The sequence below is a fragment of the Carassius auratus genome, chromosome 3, assembly GCF_003368295.1.
Source record: "Carassius auratus strain Wakin chromosome 3, ASM336829v1, whole genome shotgun sequence".
NCBI lineage: Eukaryota > Metazoa > Chordata > Actinopteri > Cypriniformes > Cyprinidae > Carassius > Carassius auratus.
The window spans coordinates 3,711,373-3,730,885 of NC_039245.1; the positions used below are offsets into that span (position 1 = coordinate 3,711,373).

At 39.1% G+C, this 19,513-nt stretch overlaps 1 protein-coding gene and 1 long non-coding RNA gene across 4 annotated transcripts; one reads left to right on the plus strand and one right to left on the minus strand.

Annotated features, from left to right (window-relative positions):
• Positions 1 to 400: 400 nt before the first annotated feature.
• Positions 401 to 2,782, minus strand: LOC113041482 (uncharacterized). Its single transcript, XR_003275403.1, has 3 exons — positions 2,525 to 2,782; positions 2,078 to 2,143; positions 401 to 1,153 (listed from the first exon to the last, which is right to left on the minus strand). It is a non-coding gene; the product is annotated as an uncharacterized LOC113041482 (long non-coding RNA).
• A 1,041-nt stretch (positions 2,783 to 3,823) lies between these two features.
• LOC113043742 (protein cramped-like) lies at positions 3,824 to 19,428 on the plus strand. 3 transcript variants are annotated; one of them, XM_026203316.1, is made up of 20 exons: positions 3,824 to 3,943; positions 5,858 to 6,228; positions 7,653 to 7,855; positions 8,223 to 8,376; positions 9,536 to 9,619; positions 9,732 to 9,780; positions 9,962 to 10,047; positions 10,372 to 10,495; positions 12,699 to 12,780; positions 12,986 to 13,819; positions 14,128 to 14,296; positions 14,741 to 14,901; positions 15,440 to 15,508; positions 15,655 to 15,736; positions 16,106 to 16,216; positions 16,314 to 16,483; positions 16,580 to 16,766; positions 16,856 to 17,008; positions 17,888 to 18,024; positions 18,273 to 19,428. In XM_026203316.1, the coding sequence occupies exons 2-20, from the start codon at positions 5,859 to 5,861 to the stop codon at positions 18,393 to 18,395; spliced, it is 3,348 nt and encodes a 1,115-aa protein (XP_026059101.1). In that variant the 5' UTR covers positions 3,824 to 3,943; position 5,858; the 3' UTR covers positions 18,396 to 19,428. The 3 variants fall into 3 exon arrangements, with proteins under 3 accessions (XP_026059101.1, XP_026059098.1, XP_026059112.1); XM_026203313.1 differs by lacking the exon at positions 3,824 to 3,943 and adding an exon at positions 5,275 to 5,473; XM_026203327.1 differs by lacking the exon at positions 3,824 to 3,943 and adding an exon at positions 5,535 to 5,663.
• Positions 19,429 to 19,513: the final 85 nt, after the last annotated feature.

The following is a 19,513-nucleotide window of genomic DNA, read 5'->3' on the forward strand; positions in this document are numbered from 1 at the left end:
GCAGCTACAGCTGTGAACAGAATGACAGACTGATTTTATGTAAGGATATAAAGTAATTTATTGTAATAAATAAATACAAATAAAATTACACAAAACGAACATAAATTAATAAACTTGAATGAATGCTTAGACAAACACACACACACACACACACACACACACATATATACACACAAATACATTTTAGAAATATACACAGAAACACACATACACACATCACAATATATACATAAATACATACATAATATATACATTATAGACAATATACACACATATATAAATATATATAGTTAGATATAGATATAATAGCAAAAAAATGTGTAACCTATTGAAATTTTATTTTAAAAAACAAAAACTACATATTTACAGACTGTGAACACCATCATACAGGCTGCTGTCACTGGCCTTCGACATCCAAGAGCTGCATAACATTGTGCACAGAATGAGCAGGTCTGTCATGGGGATTTTGAGGAGGCTGATTGCCTTCTCCACCACAGATGACAGGCAGTGGAAGCAGCTTTTCTTCTGGTAGCTGGCACAATGGATTGCTGTCACATACAAACTGAACCTCCAGCAAGTGAAGCCCAATGTTATTTCAACAGGAAGTGGTTTAATTCTGTTCAGCTGCAGGTCACCACCATGGTAAGTACCTTGATATCTTTGTTGAGTATCCCGGGTCTGTGTATGATGCCAGGGTGCTGAAGAACTCTGGAGGCCTATCCACCTGCAGGAAAACACATCCTGGGAGATGGTGTGTGTGTCCTTGTGTGAGTGTTCATCTGCCTCATCACAGCAGACAGAGAGTCTGAACACAATCCTGCACAGCTTTGATTCAACACCAATGATGCTCGTGCACAGAACATTGTTGAGAGAGCCTTCAGGATGATGAAGACCAGCTGTGCTCCATCTTCTTCTTCAAGGACTTGGAAGTGAGTTCTGCTTTTGTGCAGATGTTGATGCATGCTGTGCAGTGCTCTACAACCTCCGTCTTCTGAATGAGGACATTACTGATCCAGAAGTTGTGGAAGATCATGACGATGATACACTGGAACCCCAAAACACAGAAGTCAGCACAAAAGAGCATGTGCGGGACAAACGGACCACAGCTGTGTCACAGCAGACGACCGTGTGCAGCTCTTCAAGAGCAGATTACCTGTAGGACAGTCGAACAGGTTAAGACTCTGCAAATCAGTTCATGTTCTCAAAGTGCTATTGTTTAAGCTTGTGTAAGTTGTGAAGGTCATTTTAAGACTGTCAAATCAAGATATACATATATTAGTTATTTAAGAAATATAAATACTATTAAATCACATAAATATGTATAAATACACATGTAAGTATTTAAATTTAAACGTGTGTGTATTTATATATACACATAAATATATTACACTCATAACAGGGAATTCATATTACAGTTGAAAATAAAAATTGTACAATTTGAAAATCTAGAAACATATCACATAACATATCATACCAACATATTTACAACAAGTTTAATTTTATAATATGTATTACTTTATCCCTGGGTTATATTTTTGAATTCCACTTTTTTTCACTCATTTTTGATTCCCAAATTTAAAGTCCTCATCTACAGTTACTGAAATGAAGCTGCTGAAGTTTATTTTCCTGACATTATTACAGAAACGTCTTAAGAAATTCCCTTTTGCTGTTGCTTTAAGCTCTATTATACTACTTTTTTGAAAATGTTTTATGAAAATGTTAATGTGGTTTTTGTCTGAAGCTTTGTGCTCTTATCCATGTAGAAATGAAAAATAAATAAATAAATACTTAAAGAGAATAATTTGTATGGGTATTTCTCTAAAGTGTGGCACCCATTCTCAAGACAACATTCTTCAGATGTTAAAAAAAACAACTGGAAACTGCTACAAAATCAGTGCACACAACTGCTTCAAAAGTTATTTGCTATTAAGTACTTTGCAACTGACAAAATAGCAACTGGAAATACCTGGAAATTCATATTATAATATAAAAAAACAGCATAAATCAGTGATGATCCTAACATAAATACATGTAAAGAGTGTGTGTAGTTAAGATTAATTTTAATTTATATACTTACTGAATTATGCTTTCCAGTGAATAGGGTTTCATCAGTGAATGAGAACAAGATTGTGTTCATCAGTCTCTGTAACATCAGAACAGGATTTACACATTACTGATGATTTATGATCAAACTGAGGCACAATAGTTTGCCTTGTAAGTTATCCAACATTTTTTTTATCAAAATATCAACACTAGTAAAATGTAAATTAACTCGTTTCAATTACTTAAAATTTTGTAACTTTATATCATTAAATTACTTAACGAGTCTGTAGAAAGCAGCCTTAACAAGCTAAGGCACAGCCTCTGATCGATAATGATTATTAAACATTTTTAAACTCAATTTACAAAATAGTCTCATCAGTTTACAATGTGTAAAGCTTTAACAAATCAGTTGTTTACTTGGATTATGTTAAACAAGTACACTTTAACCACAATGAACAGCATTTATCCATAAGGTACTTACACTTCAAAACAGCGGCGTCACGATCCTCCGATTTTCCGTTATTTTTGAATATGAGTATGACGAGCCCTCTCCCGGTGCCTCATGGGATAGAGAAGTGTCCATCCTATGCATACTACGGAATTCGGCCGGAAGTAGTAGGCCATCCGGGTACATCTCGCCTACTGTTTTTCGAATACTGAGAATTCGGACATACTACTTGCTTCGCATACTGTTTTTCGCCTACTATATAGTATGGAAGTATGCGATTTCGGACGCGGCTTTAGAAATATTTACTCAAGTAAAAGTAAAAGTCCTAGTCTTGAATAGTTACTTGAGTAAGAGTAAAAGAGTGTTGGATAAAAAATCTACTCAAGTAGTTAGTTACTAGTTACTTTGGGTCATATATAGACTGAGCCTATTTTTATTTAGATATATAGATAAAATGTATGTAATGTATGTGTTTGTGTGTATAAATGTATATATTTCATCAGCCTTTACTCCAATTTATGGATTTACATGATGTTTGTGCTGGTGGCCCCTTACAGAAGACATACGAAAAAGTCATATTCCGATTCTAAACCCCATCACATTTCTGAGATGTTTATTTACGGCAATGAAAATTAGCCAGATTTAAAGGATAAATACAATATCTGTCAATATCAGTCATATCTAAACACCAAGAGGAAGTGTTAATGATCAAACCTCCAAACATTTGATATCTCTGTACAGGACATCCAGACTTAAAACTACAATACAATGTCCTCTACAGAGGAAAAAAGTCTATGATATTATTTTTTTAATGAAATTTGCGATAAGGGCATGTGTGCATATGTGATTTTTATTATTATTATTATAGTTAGTCCTACATTTTTTATTCGTAGGTATAAATTTACCAAACATTATTTTTTTTTCTGTATAATTTCTTGAAATTCTATCATTAATTCTATCATGTTAAAAAAAATTATACATAATATAAAATATTTATTTGTAATTACATATACAATAATTATAAAAAATACACAATACATTGCAGTGACGGCAAATATAATTACATAAAGTTTTAAATTACATTTATTGTCATTAACAATACTGTTTCGTCGGCTATGTTCATTTTTGGGTGGGACCGTTATTTTAAAACATTTGCCAAGCGAATGAAATTACGCTCCGCGAACGTAAGTTTTGATTGGCTGCTTTGAAAAAAACGCCCCTTATGTCTTTCACGCTTGACTGGAAAACTTCCCCGTCAGTCATTTTACGCACGCAGCGACGTATGTGCTTTTGGCCAATCAGAGGATTTGTTTTTGAGTCGTGCTAGGCGTGTCTGACAGCAGAGGAAAACAGGAAGGGATGCAGCTCTCAGCGGCTCTCCTGCTACCCTTCTGCTCTGGTCCTTCTGGATACCGTGGAGTTTTTCAAGGCCAAAAAAATTCTCCTAAGCAGGTACAGACCTTGTGAAAACCTTTGTTGATAAGACGTAAATATTCATTACACAACTGAGCTGCTTAACTTATATGACTTCAGCAGGAACGAAACGGTAACGGTTTAGCTAGCAAGTTAACGGCTGGTTAGGTTTCAGCTGTTGCAGTCGCTTATGTTGAAATCAGACTTCAGCTGGAATCAGACTGCAATTTATTATAACCCCCCCCCCCCCCCATTTTTTGTGGGCTGACAAGCATCTCTAATTAAGCTGTCTCCAACTAACACTGTCCACAATTATGCATGTGATACTAAATCAAGTTGTTACTGTATTTTAATCAGTTTTTATTTCATGAAGATTCTCAGATCTTCAAGCAGTGTAAATTTGCTACTTAGTTATGTACTTGTTATGGCGTCCATACTCGTGAGCTCATTTCACTGAATGCTCAAGAGGATGAAATAAAACACATTTGGTTTCATCTGAATGCTCCTCTTGAATAGTAACTGGGTTATTGACAGCTGCAGGGGCTGAGCAGCTGAGGTCGGCATTGCCTAGTTGTGTCTTATCTCATAATTGACATAAACAATGTTGTTCCAGGGATAAATCAAGATAGATTTTATTTTACACACAATATAAGGAAAGAATATTTATTGGCTGCAGTAATGTTTTAAACGTAATAGGAAGCAATTGATTTCTAGCATCTTAAACATGCATGGTTGCTGATTACAACTATACACTGATAAAGTAAATATTTTAATTGTCTCAGTGTTTGAAGAAGTCTGTTATTCCAAAAAGTGTTTTTACCTCTTGTGAACTAAAGACACGCCCTAATCAAGAAAATGTGTGTCAGCTGACTATTGCAAACTTTTTATTTTAATAACCAGCAAAGATGAACAGATCCGAGAACGAGTCACACTGTTACACGTGCAGTTACTAATGTTTATTTAAATGTGTTTATTTGTTTTTGCTGTGAATGCAAAGCCCCATATCACACCCCTTCTAGTCTACGGGATCTTCACATGTTCTCTCAAGTCTTGTCCTGCTAGTTGTTCAGATGATGAAATCAACGTACGCTTATCTTGGGATAAATTGGGGGGGCCGTGGGTGTCATTGAGTGAAATTTAAGGTTGAATAATAAATCCGCTTCTGCTCTGATAGTTGTGACGTAGAAGAAGTAAGCAAAGTCCAGAGAGAGGACAGCTGCTGCGTGCATAGGTTCGAATTGACCGAAATGCATCAAAAAGCTGGATTCAAACTTAGCGTCATCTTGTGTCGTTTTATCATGAACATGGGCTAAATGACAGGTGTGCTTGTTGTTGTGATAAAACTAGTGAGTTTGTGAGTCAGAGTTGCTGTGGCTACGAGAAGCTCCCGGTTGCGCTGCGCGGAGTTGAACCCCAGCAGTAGGAGCAGCAGCTAGGAGAGGACGACTTTGCCTGACCTCGTTTGCGCTTCGAATATGTTCAAATTCGTCAAGTTTTGCTCTCAAAAACCTCCGAACTCATGGTGAAGAGAAAGAAGACGCCGTCTGCTTCCGAAGAGCTCGATAATGGGTAAGAGTGCGCGAGAAGCAAGCACTTTAGACAGAGGTCGAATGCGCGAGAGCTTCGCGTTGTCGTCTGTCGTTTCTGCAGGGCGCTAAAGTGAAGGCGCTCGCGCTTAGAATTTCACGGGAAATAAAGGGCAGCTCGCAACTCGAGCCACGCGAAACTACACAAAAGGGGATGCTTGGGTGAAAGCACGGTGTGTGTTTTTGGTCACATTCGTTAATAAACGAGGGTGGATTTTTCGATGCGATTTTGTCGGGACGGTGAGAGGGGATTTGAAACAAACAGCGGCGGCCATGTTGAGTGGAGCAGAATGTCGTCTTTCCAAGTTGATCGTTGTTTTGTGTCGCGGAAAATGTTTACGATGATGCTTCGTTTGTGTTTGCGCAGGATGACAGTGGGCCAAGGGGGCGGCTCGGGGGTCGAGGGGCCGAGCAAACCGGACCGAAAGCCCGAAGAAGGCGAGGATGGAGAGAGCGCAGATCAGGCGAGCGAGGAGACGAGTACAAAGAGAGTCGAAGAGGAAACACTTAATTCATCAAGCGCGGCCAGCCCCGGTTCGGCTCCGACTCTTTCCAGCCAGACACCAAGCCCAGCCGGAGCCCAGGTGAACCCGACAGCGCTTTCCCCGGTCCTGGCCGTCCCGAATAACCAGGACCAGCATCATTTTCTCCGCTCCAGCGTGCGACCTCCGAGCAAACGGATACGGAAAGATGCCTCGGCCGCGGCGCTGAACGGACACGGAGCTGCGAAAGCAAAAGGTGAGTGTCTATCTCGACGTGTGTCTGCTGTCCACCTGTCAGTGCATACTTTTATCTACACCTTTATCCCACTTTTGAGCCTGTTTTGGGGCATGTGTACGGCAATTTGTGAGCGTTTGGGCTGCTTTGGATTTGTCAACGCGGACAAGCTCATGCTTTCTCGAGTGAAAGTGACTTGACAAACTGCTCACCCTGAAGCCTCTTACATCTCAGCTCTAGGATGTTTGGGTTGTTTGTGACCACACTAAATGCCTTAATAATTATCAGTGCACGATTTAAAATCAGCAGGGTAAGTTTTCATTCATTTATTTCTGTTTCATATCCCCTGTTTAGCTGTCACCCAGCAGCAGGTGACTAATCACTGTCAGGAGTTTCATTCTGAAGCATCTGATCAGGAGATGGTCACTCTGCGTCTGTTGATTCAGGGTCACAAGTCTGGAGTTTGAGTGATCTGTTGTGATCTGAGTGACACAGGGATTATAAAGGGAATCTGTGTTTATTTTAAAAGTTGACAATAGGTTTGCATGCTGTAATGTATTCTGGGGTGCTCTCATTGCATGCTCTCGTGTGTAAGTAAGGGGAAGAGTTATTGGCTTCTCCGGTTCCCCACGTGTTGTTTTTGGATCAGTGCACTGAGCATCAGGTCTGGATGCCCTTCAAGGGACTCCACACATACTTCCTGACGCTCTTTTTGATATGCACACGTTAACAGTGCAGAAAAAGATTTAAATAGGCTAAAAATCTGTAGGCCTTCCTATTTGCGAACAAAATATAATAGTTCCTATTACGCAATTATCAATATAAAATTGTATTTGTTTGTAGTGATTATTTAGTTTTTAAAAGGGGTGTTTTCATGGTTTTGTATATCTCTTATGTTCAACAAAAAATCTATTTAACAGCCCAAAGTATTATAAATAGATTGTAATGTGTTGCACAGCCATTCAAATTAAGCTTGCTCATTTCAGAACTCTTTACTGATATCTTTTGCATATGAGTGAGAGTTTTTGTTGTGTGTGTGTGTGTGTGTGTGTGTGTGTGTGTGTGGGTGTGTTTTGTGTTTCCTTTAAAGTTTAATCTTGTTTTTTTGGTTGTTGTAGATTTACCTTGGTAAAAGTGAAATGGCATAGTGTCAGTTAAATTAATGTTCAACAGTGCTCAGTTATATGAAAAACTGTATTTTTGCGTTAGGAAAAATGTGTATATATATAGATAGACTTGTAAAAGCAATTCCTGAGTGGGTATATTTAAGCACAGTAATGCATAGTTGATTCTTACATAGATTACATATTATTATACTAGTGTATGTGTGTGTGTGTGTGTGTGTGTATAAAGACAATTGTTGCAATGCATTCCTATCCAATAATTACAACATGTGTTCAGACCTGACATACTAACCCTCTTTCTTTTTCCTCTCTGTTTCTCAGGTGCTGAAGCAGGTCCCTCTGTGTGTGTGACAGCTGCTGCAGGTTCAGCCGGAAGCTCTGGGGCAGGTGGGACATCCAGATCAGCCCTAAAGGGCCAGGGTCCTGCAGAGAAGGAGGAAGGGGGGATTCAGAAACGAGTGCGCAGACAATGGGAGTCTTGGAGCACTGAGGACAAAAACAGTTTCTTTGAAGGACTTTATGAGGTGATTTGTCAACTTTAATGATAATAAAATTCACTGAAAGTTCTCGGCGGCTCTTTGGACTTTTCAGTGGTGTACATCATAAGGGACAATACAATTTTCAGAATTACTGAATGAATTAAATTATCAATGTTTCCATTCCTCACTTACTTGTCGGGGACAGATTGATATTTAAATATCCTAATAGGTTTAATTTATTTCTATGTACTCTCTAGAGGTATAATTGAGATCTGTGATGTCTTTTGTTTTATTCCTCAATAAGTCCTAATTTGTCATGAACCTGAAGGATTTTTGTATTTCATTAAATCTTTTGGATAACCGCTATTAAACACATTTTCCTCTGTCATTTTTCTCTCCTGTCCTCTCATAGCATGGGAAGGATTTTGAAGCTATTCAAAACAATATTGCGCTTAAATATAAGAAGAAGGGTAAACCGGCAAGTATGGTGAAGAACAAGGAGCAGGTGCGGCATTTCTACTACAGAACCTGGCACAAGATCTCTAAACACATTGATTTCAACAACGGTGAGACTGACCGATGCACAGTTTATACTTTGAATGACATGTACAGGCTACACTGGATTCCTTTGTTTGATAGGAGGATATTGTCTTGTGGAAAGCTCTCCTCTGTCCTGCTTCTCTCCTGACTGTTGGTTGTCAAGATTAGTTCCTAAATATATACAGCACTGGTCAAAAGTTCGGGGTCAATACGATTTTTTTTTTTTTAAAGAACAGAAAGTGACAGCAAAGACATTTATAATGTTACCAAAGTTGTCTGTTTCAAGATGTCTGTGTTCAAAGAATCCTGAAAAAAAGTTTTATTTCACACAAACAGACTTACCAAAAATGTATGTGGTGATAACTACATGATTATTGTTTCATTCTTTACCTTTACTATTATTATTCTTTACCTTTGAATGTTAAGGTAGTGTACACATAAGTAGCACATATCAGTTGCAAACAAGTACAAATTTAAATCATCTTTTTTTAAAACTGAACAGTAACAGTTTTTCATATTGACTAACATTCCAATTGAGTGTTCTTTTTCTTTGTGTGAATTCTAGGATAATTTACCTGCAAATGCCTCTTCAAGCTAGCTGTATTAGTTGTTTTCCACCATTTGTCTTAACGCATGGCTCATGTTTGAGTGTTGTTTCCCATCGGGTCACACATAATTTGTCTATCAGTCAACTTGCCACAACAATGATGTACCTGTCATCCAATCCATTCAGTCTGTCACCTTCATATTGAGTTTAATTTTTTTTAGCTACCACACTGTCTGGTTTTTGTCTGTCGGGGCATTATCAAAACATGAGTGTGTTTGCATCATGCACATTTGCCTATTTTGATTTAGAAGTATTCCTTAATGTAAACGGCATTAACCTGTACTGTGACATTTCACAGTTTCTGGTATTTTGTCTTTATTGGTTAAATCCTGGTACAATACCATGTTTTTTTGATTCTATTCAGCAAGGATGCATTAAATTGTTTAAAAGTGACAGTACAGACATTTACAATGTTACAATTTTTTTTTATTACAAATGAAGGCTGTTCTTTTGAATTTTCTATTCATCAAAGAATCCTGAAATAATGTTATGATATCCACTAAAATCAATTACGTAACACATTATGTAAATGCCTTCATATTCTTATTCCTCCTCTTATTTTTTTGTCCATCTTTCAGTGTATTCACGTGTGCTGAAAAAGTCCTCTCAGGAGCTCTATGGCCTCATCTGTTATGCTGAACTCAGGAAGAAGGTTGGAGGCTGTAAGTATATCAGGCAATTGGTTGTCCTGATCAAGGGGGGGGACATTTGAAGTGTTTGCATGTCAGGACATTTAAAATGTAACATTCCTTGGTGTCTTTCTGTTACTCCTAGTGATGGATGACAAAAATGTGGCCAAACTAAATGAGCTTATTCAACAGGGGTAAGTGTGTGTGTGTGTGTGTGTGTGTGTGTGTATTTGAGAGCAAGAAAGAGAAATGTTAATAATGAACAGTACTGATTATTTAGGGCATGTTTAATGGGAACATCTGCTGTACCACTCTGTAAGGTTATGAATATTATCATATTGAGGTGCATCTATAATTGTGTGTATATTGTTTCAGGGCCACCACAGTACGTTCCAAAGGCAGAAATCTGAGGATCAAAGCTCCCATGTGCCGCGCGCTGAAGAAACTCTGCGATCCAGATGGTGTGTGTGAGAGAGAAACAGGGAGATTGCTTTATAGACTCTTAAAAGTTTGATTTTGTTAGCAAGTTAAACCGACTGCATGGGGTAAGAAGAGAACCCTGACAAAATGGAGCACTATGGGTATTTTAGGTGGACCAAGGCATTGGATGAGTGTGCCATGGCTGCTCTCCAGGGTGTAGGAGGGTGGTTTTTCATGGTTTCCATGGTTTCAAACTGTGGGACTGATTAGAAAATGGGCGATGATGCAGATTTAGGCCACCATCAGAACCATGGAGATGGTGTTGTAGGCTTTATAGTATTATTTTCTTATGTTCTCTGTTTCAGGTGTGAGTGATGAGGAGGATCAGAAGCCTGTGCGTTTACCCTTGAAGGTGGCTGTAGAACTTCAACCCCGGAGTAACCACTCCTGGGCTCGGGTTCAGAGTCTAGCCCATAATCCTCGGCTCAGGTGAGGTTCACTAATCCGCACACATGACCTGTCTTGCATACCTTACTGATCCTCCTCCTTTAAATCATACATTCTCATGGCTCATTTGTTTTTTTTTTCATTGCTTATTGTAAAATGATGTTATATATCTTAATGACAACATTCTTCTGTAATCTGCAAATTGGCTGGATTGTAGAAGTGGGCAAGAAAATTTTAAGCAGGAATATAATAGTTCAGCGGTTCTCAACTGGTTAAGCCATAGGACCCACATTTTCCCATGGTATTCAAGCAAGCTAATTTATTGTTGACACACATACACAGGTACCATCCCCCTTCACTTAACATACACATTAATACTGATGAGTGAATAGTTACCATGCTAAATACACAATACTAACTTTAACTGTTAATGAAACTGTTCCTGAATAGAATGAATATCATACCTCCATGCAAATCCTTCCCAGCTAACACATGAAGTACCCGTTATGTGATTTAGGGTAATTTACATTTATTTCACACATTGCATACACAGTTTCTTTTGCGCTTAGGGTGTGTTCACACCCGTCTTGTTTGGTTCGATTGAATTGAACTCAAGTTTGTTTTCCCCATTTGGTGCATATCTTTTGGGAAAGTGTGAATACAGCCATCGCACCTGGGTGCAGACCAAACAACCACACAGAGACCCCACTGAAGAGGTGGTTTCAGTCCCCTTTCAAACAAACTGTGGTGTGCTTCAGAATTTCTGTCCAATGAATGGATGACCTTTAGCACACGTGTGGTTTTGCTAGACCTTTTTGAAAAGCCCATTTCACACTTGCACGTTGGACCTGGAAAAGTGCCTGAACATTGCCAGGTTGCCTTCTGTGTGAACGCAAACACGTCCCGGAATTGATCCCGTGTTGGGGACCTAGTAACATTGCTGGGTCCAATCCCAGAACCAGCTCTGTGTGAACAAGAGCCAGAACTAATGGCGTAAAGGGTGTGTCGAAGTGATGACGGACGTTATCGCGTGACTTTTTACCGGCTGCTTTGAAGGCAGACCAACTTTGCAACGAAACAAATATGTGCAAACTGTAATGAAACGGAGATCAGTTTGTTCCTCACTTTCCGCGCTGAAGCTGAGATCGTTCGCCAGCTTAAGTGAAAGTTAATGTGCCTAGCCTTTTCGACTCGTACATCACACGTCACACCCTGATGTCATGTTTCATTACAGGACCTTTACAGGTTGTGTGTGAACGCACGCAAATATTCCGGGTAATTACTGGCAGTGTAGGGGGCAAAATCTAGCGACCCGGGAACATTACCCGTGTATTTTCCGGAATCGCAGTATGAAAGGTGATCAGGTGAGCCAGAAATTGTAGTGTGAAAGCGAGCCACACCATACAAATAAAATGTAACATTGTATTTGGTCTCGACCAAAGCAAGTGAACTAACGGACTTTCCTGGTGTGAATACTGCTGCACTGCACTTACAATTGAAGAATGCATACTAGAAGCACCATATAACAAAGTAAGTTTTTCTGAGGTGAGAGACTTTTTATGTCATAAGTTACGAAAGTAACGACAGAATAATGACACTGACATTTAAGCCAGAACAAAATCTCATCTGACCGCAGATGTTGAATCGGCACAATGCGTTTTTCTCAGGCACTCTTCTCTTAAAATGCATCTGACAGAAGTGTCAACAGCTTTCATGCACGTCTTTCAAAATAGAAGGCTTGCATCAGAAAAACATTGAGAATTAAATTTTTTGTTGATGAAGTTTCTTTTACTGTACACTCCGCGACCGACTCTTGCATCCCACTTTTGGGTGTTGACCCACCAGTTGAGAAACACTGTTATAGTGTGTGTATGTGTATTTTGATTTCAAGTTTAAGTTTTCATGCTTGCCAAAGTTATATTTTGGTTAGTTTTAGTGTTTTGTTTTTAGTTTTATTTAGTCTATTAGTATTGGCATACTTAGTGACTTTCATGTTAAATGAAATAGTGAGATTGCTTCATGGCTATTTATGTGTTTTATCTTAATTTTGGAGTCATGAAAATCTATTTTGATGGATTTTGATTTTCTGTTGTCCTCATATTAAAAGTCGGCATGAGATGAAATATTAAACTAAAAATGAAAAGGATGTACATCACCATACAGAAGTAAAGATCTGTCAGTACTTGTTATTCATTGTGCCATTAAAAGTACGACAAATTTGCTGATTACTGTGCTGTGTTTGTAGGATGGTCGTCGAGTTGCACCGGAAGGTCTCCACTCTCATTGATTTCCTGAAGCAAAAGTGGGCCGTCCAGGATGAACGAATTGTATCCTTGCATTCATATCTCAGCCAGATATCTCTGCATTCACAGTCAGAAGTTTAATTTCCTTCCTTTTTCCTTCCTCATCTGTTTTATGAGATACATTTGTGATGGATTTGTTTGGGAGATTTGGCAAAGATCTCAATGCTAAGATCAGTACCCAAACCTAAGTGTTTTATAACAGTAATTCCCCTTAACTTGTCACTTGTAGCGTAAGAGCCTGGCAGAACGAGAAGCTCTGGACGGCCTGGCCCAGTCTAGCCAGTCAGAGGACCTGTTCCTGTTTCCTGCAGAGAACAGCACGGTTACTACTTTGCCAGGTGTTGCACGTGTTGTGCACTCAAAAGCTTCCTGTACGGTACACTGGCAGGAGAGTGGGCGGGGCCGGACAGGTATTAGAGACTTGCCCACAGCTCACATTTTGGGAATTCAGCCTGCAAGAGGAAAATCAGGCAAGTCTGGTCTGGTGGGAGGAGACCCAAAGAAAAGCGACGGGCATCCTGTTGACGGTCCTGATATCGGCACTTCGGCTCCAGGGTTGGAGACCTGTGTAAACCCAAACCTGAGCACTACCTCTCCAGTCAGTCCAACCTTCACTCCATCACTCCCCATTGGACAGGAGGGAAATGCGGTGGGGACTCTGGAGCAAGAGGCAGTGAGACAGACTCAGACTGATGTTAGCGGGTGCGACAAAGAGACTGTGACTCAGGGAGACCCCGCCCCAATTGAGGGCCGGACCGAGGAGCCTGGAACGCCAGGAGGGGTTGCATCAGAAAAGGCGTCACCACAATCAGAACATCAAGGGCGCGTCGAGGAAGTTAGTGGGACTGGACGATCTCCTCAACAAATCCAAAACGAAGGGTGGAGCTCACAGGGCTCTGAGAATGTGACTCTGGCAGAAGTCTACCTCATGCTGGGCAAGCCTGGGAAACTACAGCTGGAGTATGAATGGCAGCCTAAACCCCAACCCTCAGCTCTGCCCACCACTCAGAGTGTGCTTCGCTGTCTCCTGAGACTTGTGTCATCAGAGGTCAACCCCAAACCAGTGAGTCTGTTTAATATATCTCTCTCTCTCTGACCTTGCACTTGACCTCTAAAATACCTCAAGGCAAATGTAAGTAGGCATAAAAACAAGCTTTTGTCAGAAACTGGAAATTATAAACATAAGAGATGCATATCAACTAGATAGAAGTAGGCTAATTGAATTAGTAATTTGTTTGTCTATGGTTCTATTTGTTTATTTAAATTGTTTAATTATAAATGAGAAAGTTGTAGTCTTTTCAAATTTGTTTCCTTTATTATTATTAATATTATTATTATTATTATATATTATTTGTTTTATTTTATTCCTAGACCCCAGAGTTGTGTTCAGTGGGCACTTCACCTTTGAAATCAGGTCAAGAGGAATCATCTGTGACTCCTCCGGGCAGAGCTCCAGCTGGGACGACCCGTAGTCCTAGCTGGGGTCGACAGCAACATGCAGCACGCTCAAAAATACTCCTGAATAATGCAGTCAACACAGGTACACTGTGATTTTAAGTTGAAGTGTCATTATTTCTCCAATTCCAAATAGAGGCACAGAAATGACACCGTTTCCCAAATATCTCCCATTTGCCTTTGGATGGCAGTTAGTTCCACCCCAAACTCAAGGCATTAGTTGAGCAATCGTTAATATCTCAGGCCTGCTCACAGACCAGATTTCGGGAAATTAGAATAAAAATGTTTTACTTATAGTTGCACATTAAACTGGGATAAAATAAAGTATTTAAATATTGAAACACTTCACCTTTAAAGCCAGTGTAATCATCCCAGAATTTATTGAAGTTTATTGCAACAGATAACAGCTGGAAAAACTTAAGTTTCACCTATTTTTGAACCAAGAATATTTACTCAATATTGTGACAAAATGGCTGCCACTCTGTATCAATATTACGTGCCAGAATTTAAATGGATGTGTTCTCCACAGGTGGGAGAAACCTGCCGCGTTCTCTGCTGGCCTCCGGAGGTGACAGCGAAGGGTTTGCTGTCCCGACGACGCTGCCTCCTAACAGCTCCCGTCAGTCGCGGATGTTCTCACCTAATAAGGAGGCGGAGCTAGCCTTTCGCCAGCAGCTGGACTCCATCAGTGTGAGTGGAGTCAGGAGAATAGGACATGAGGGACATGCTTTTTCATTTTTAAATGTAATAGTGGAATGTATTTCAAGTTACACGACCATTCAAAAGTTTGGGGTTGGTAAGAATTTGTTTTGAAAAGAAGTCTCGTATATATTATTTATAAAGACATTATTGTTAAAAGGTAATACAGTAAATTATTATTCATTAGTTTATTCTAACTGTACTTTAATATATTTTATGTATTTTATTCCTGTGATTTTAAGCAGTCATTACTCCTGTCTTCAGAAATCATTCAAATATTATGCTCTAATGTAATAATATGCTGAATTTGTAATCAAGAAACATGTTTTAATATCATTTTAAAATATGATCAATTTAAATAAATAAAAAGATTTACGTAGTGAATCCAGACTTTTAAACTGTACATATGGTACAACAGTTAAACCCACATAAAGCCATCAGGGGTTTTGATTTTTTTTTTTTTTTATCAAAATTTTTTTTCCTCTAATCATTTTCTATCTTTTTTTTTTTTTTTTTTTTTTGTCTTTAGTCGGATATATTTTCAAAGCAGCGGAAAATAGGGAGGGGGCGTCCACTAAGGAAACCTCTCGTGGTTCAGGTGAGTGAGGATGGAAGAAAAAGAAGTGGGGCTTCTTGTCTTTCCCTAGTTATTTCTATTTACGTTGATTCTGTCTTTTTGTTGTTTTGTTCTTACAGATGTCAAATGATAAAAACGTATGTTTTTTTTTTTTTTTTTCTATACAGAGAACCCTGCTGCCACGAACAACAGGAGACACTTCGCCTCATGTTTGCTCCTTCTCTATTCTCTCCAATTCATCTGCTACAGGTAATAAACACACACAACACTTGACACATGCACTGCCCAAGTATTTGTACACTTAAATGCACAAATGTCATTATATAACAAAAAGATCACACCAAAGGACGTATTATTATAGTGAAGGATACAAACACCCTTTTAAAAATGATTACCGTACTATGTAAAAAAAAAACATGCACTGTTCACAATTCAATATTTTGATAGCTTAACTTAGGACCAGTTACTTATAAGTAGTTTCAAAACGATCTCAAACGAGTGATTTGAGGTCAAGCAGTACAATTATAATTTTTAACTGTGATGATGTATCGCTGTATCTGTCTGTCTGATCCTAATGTGGTCACTTCTCTTAAAATATATTGTGTACCTCCTTATCAGGAACTGGATCGTTTCGTCCAATACAAACTCGTCTCGCTCCATCGAACCGCCAAATTTCCTCAAAAGCTCCGTCCACTACAGCCAGTTCTGCACCCTCTACTCATCTCTCCAGTGAGGATCAAATCAAAATGATAAAAGATGTATTTATCCACTGAACATTTGAAACCAACTGCTACACACTCTTGAATTTCTCTTGAATTTGTTTCAGGTGCAATTGACCTGGCCGCAAAATCTGCAGGTATTATCCCTGGCAGCCCCTGTCGGGAGGTGGAGGCCCCTGGTGTAGATAAAGCCATTGTGGAGTCTGAGGAGCCCATGGACTCGACACCTGCAGCACCTGAGCTAGAGCCAGATCTGCTTGATGAGGAGCCTTCTGAGGTAAGAACCAATTCTATTCCTAGATCCTCTTTCAGATTTAGGTGTACAATTCATATCTTGGTCTGTTTGTCCTCATTTTGCTTTTGTTATCTGCAGGAATCCCTACAGAATGGTGTCTCTCCACCATCTCCAGGGGGCGGGGACTCCCTCTTGGCTCCGCCCAGTGTTGCTTCCTTATTGGATATTTCTCTACCGGGCCCCCCAGAGGAGTCTCTACCTTCTGGAGAGCCACAAACTCAAATCAGCGACTCTATTATTGAGCTTGCAATCAACTCTCACTATGGTATGACCCATGGGATTGAATCTCAGTGGCACGGTTTTGTAGTAGTCATATCTACTCGCTCACTTTGGGTCTCTGTGTCTCTTTCTCAGGTGATGGATCATTGCTCTCACCTCCTAAACTCAATGGGAGTGATCGCTCCAAGCTCCTTCCCTCTTCATGTGACAGCTGGATGCCGTCCCCCACACATGACCCTCAGTGGTACCCCAGTGACTCTACTGATTCAAGTCTCGGCTGCCTGCTCTGTAAGTATCAAACACAACTCAATTCCCTGTTAGCAACAGATGTTGATTCTAGATGTTATATATATATCAGTAACAAAATGATAGTGGCACCAGCTCATAACAGAATTTGAGTTTTTAACTTTCTTTGAATTTATATATACACTACCAAACATTCAGTTGATCAGAAGTGACAGTTAAGACATTTATGAAATACAAAAGATTTCTATTTTTTTTTTTACTTTATATTTATAAAGAATCCTGGGAAATTCATGTACAAGGTCTTTCTTCTTTAATATTGATATAAATAAGAAATGCCTGTTTTCTTTTTTTCTTTTTAAGTATTATGTAACACTGAAGATTTCAGAAATAGCTGTTGAAAATTAAATTAATTCAGTAATAATTATAAATTAATTGTTTATAAATTAATATAAATTAAGTAATAAATGACATTGTAAAATATATACATTTTGTATTTTTAGATATGAAGTTTAATTTGTAGTAATATTTTACAGTATTACCGTATTTTTTACTAAATAAATGCAGCCTTGGGGAGCAAAATAAACTTCTTTCAAGAACATCTTACAGATAGATAGATAGATAGATAGATAGATAGATAGATAGATGGATAGATAGATAGATAGATCCTTTAAAAGGAACTTAACAGTTACGGTAACAAAAAATGTAATTGTTGATATTGAATTGAGTTAAACGGTGACAACCCTAGTTTAATTTCATCATTTTATGTTGCCTGAGGTATCTATTCAGTTTTTATACTGAGGTACAAGAAGCTGGCTTCAGGCTGAAGAAAAAAATGTCCTCCGTTACCTGTGTGTTCTTACTGCAAACCTCCATCAGTCTCAGCACTATTGACAAATGAATCCTTGTTTTCCTGATTTGCAGCAAGTCTGGCATCTCCAGATAAGACCAGAAGGACAGCCCTGCCCCCTTCAAGTAACACAGCCTTACTTGGACCCAGTTTACTGGACAGCAACTCCCACGATTGTTTTCAGTCCCGCGGCCTGCCGGATGTAGCTGAGGTGAGAGGAAACGTCCCCAGCTGCTGTCTGGTGGACTAATGTCATTTGATATATCACATTATCACCAGGTGCTCCTGGTTTTTTTTTTTTTCACATCCTTATTTGCAATGAAGATAAACAGGAAGTGTATGCAAATTAAATCAGACATCCATCCTCGGTTTTGAAAGTGTTATACATGAATTTTTGTCATGCTGTGGCCCCTCAAAAAACATTTGGACACTGGCTCAAAGGCTGTTTTCTCACTACAGGTGGATACCCAGCTGGCCTGTATGATGAGCGAGAGCAGCGTTGACTACATCGCCCGCTTCAATGACCTCGCACAGGAGCTCTCTGTCACCGAGCCGACCCTCGCACCTCGTCCAGAGGACTGATGCTGGAGGCGGTGTCTGTCAATGTTCCGCCCCTTTCGTATCGGACAGAAGAATGTTAGCTGGAGTGCAGTTCAGCTGTAGGAAGTGCAATAGAATGGCAGGGTCCACAACTTGTGTGCGTGTGTGTGTATGTGTGTTTATTCTGTGGCTGTTGTCTTATAAACCACACCCAGAACACTTAAACAAAAAATTAAATTAATAAAAACACTTTTACAACACAACCTCATGTACAGAGAAAACAAGACCTGCCATATCTGAACAAATACCGTCTTCTCATCTGTATATCTGTCTGATGTCTTTGTCTGACTTTCGTGTGTGTGCATGTGCATGCATCTGTAAGTGGAGCCGCAGACCGTATGTGTTCTGTCTTTGTGATTTCTTCCTATTGTACACAACATTTGTGCAAATCTCTCTAAAGCCATAGGAGTGCGTCAGAGCACACCCTCTGTTTATGAGACCTCAGATTCTGATTGGTTTATTTTCATCTGAATGTTTTAGGTTGGTGAAAGCCACACTACTGAAAGGGACAAGGGCTTCTTTTTGTGAGATTATTGCGTGGACTGAATATCTAACCACACTAAGCAAAATTACTTCTAACACAAATGCAGTGTAGTTGCATCAAAAGTGAGATTAAACATATGACGCTATTTTTCCCCACAACACTAGGATTTTTATTTCCTGATGAATTAATATGAAGCCAATAATTTGTATACTCTAAAACTGAGTTTTCTTATGTGAGACTTTGTGTGTGTGTGTGTGTGTGTGTGTGTGTTGGGGGGTGGTGTTGGTTTGGATGTACATATGTGAGTGTTTGCACAAATGTAAATAATAACAATCCCTAGTCTTTACAGCTTTTGTAACATATTGTAAATTATTGTCATTTGGATTTATTTATTGATAACTCGAGAAAGTGTTTTTTGTTTAACATGCCACATGCAGGCATTTAGGAGCTCCTCTCCGCTGTTTTAAAGAGTTATGTGTTGTTAAAAAGGGGGCTTTAATCCCAAAGTGTATAAATACAACTACAACAAACCCTTCTGTGTCTGTCATCGTTGAATGTCATTGAGATAATCTATAGTTTTAATATATAGATATAGATATATAGATATATATATTTA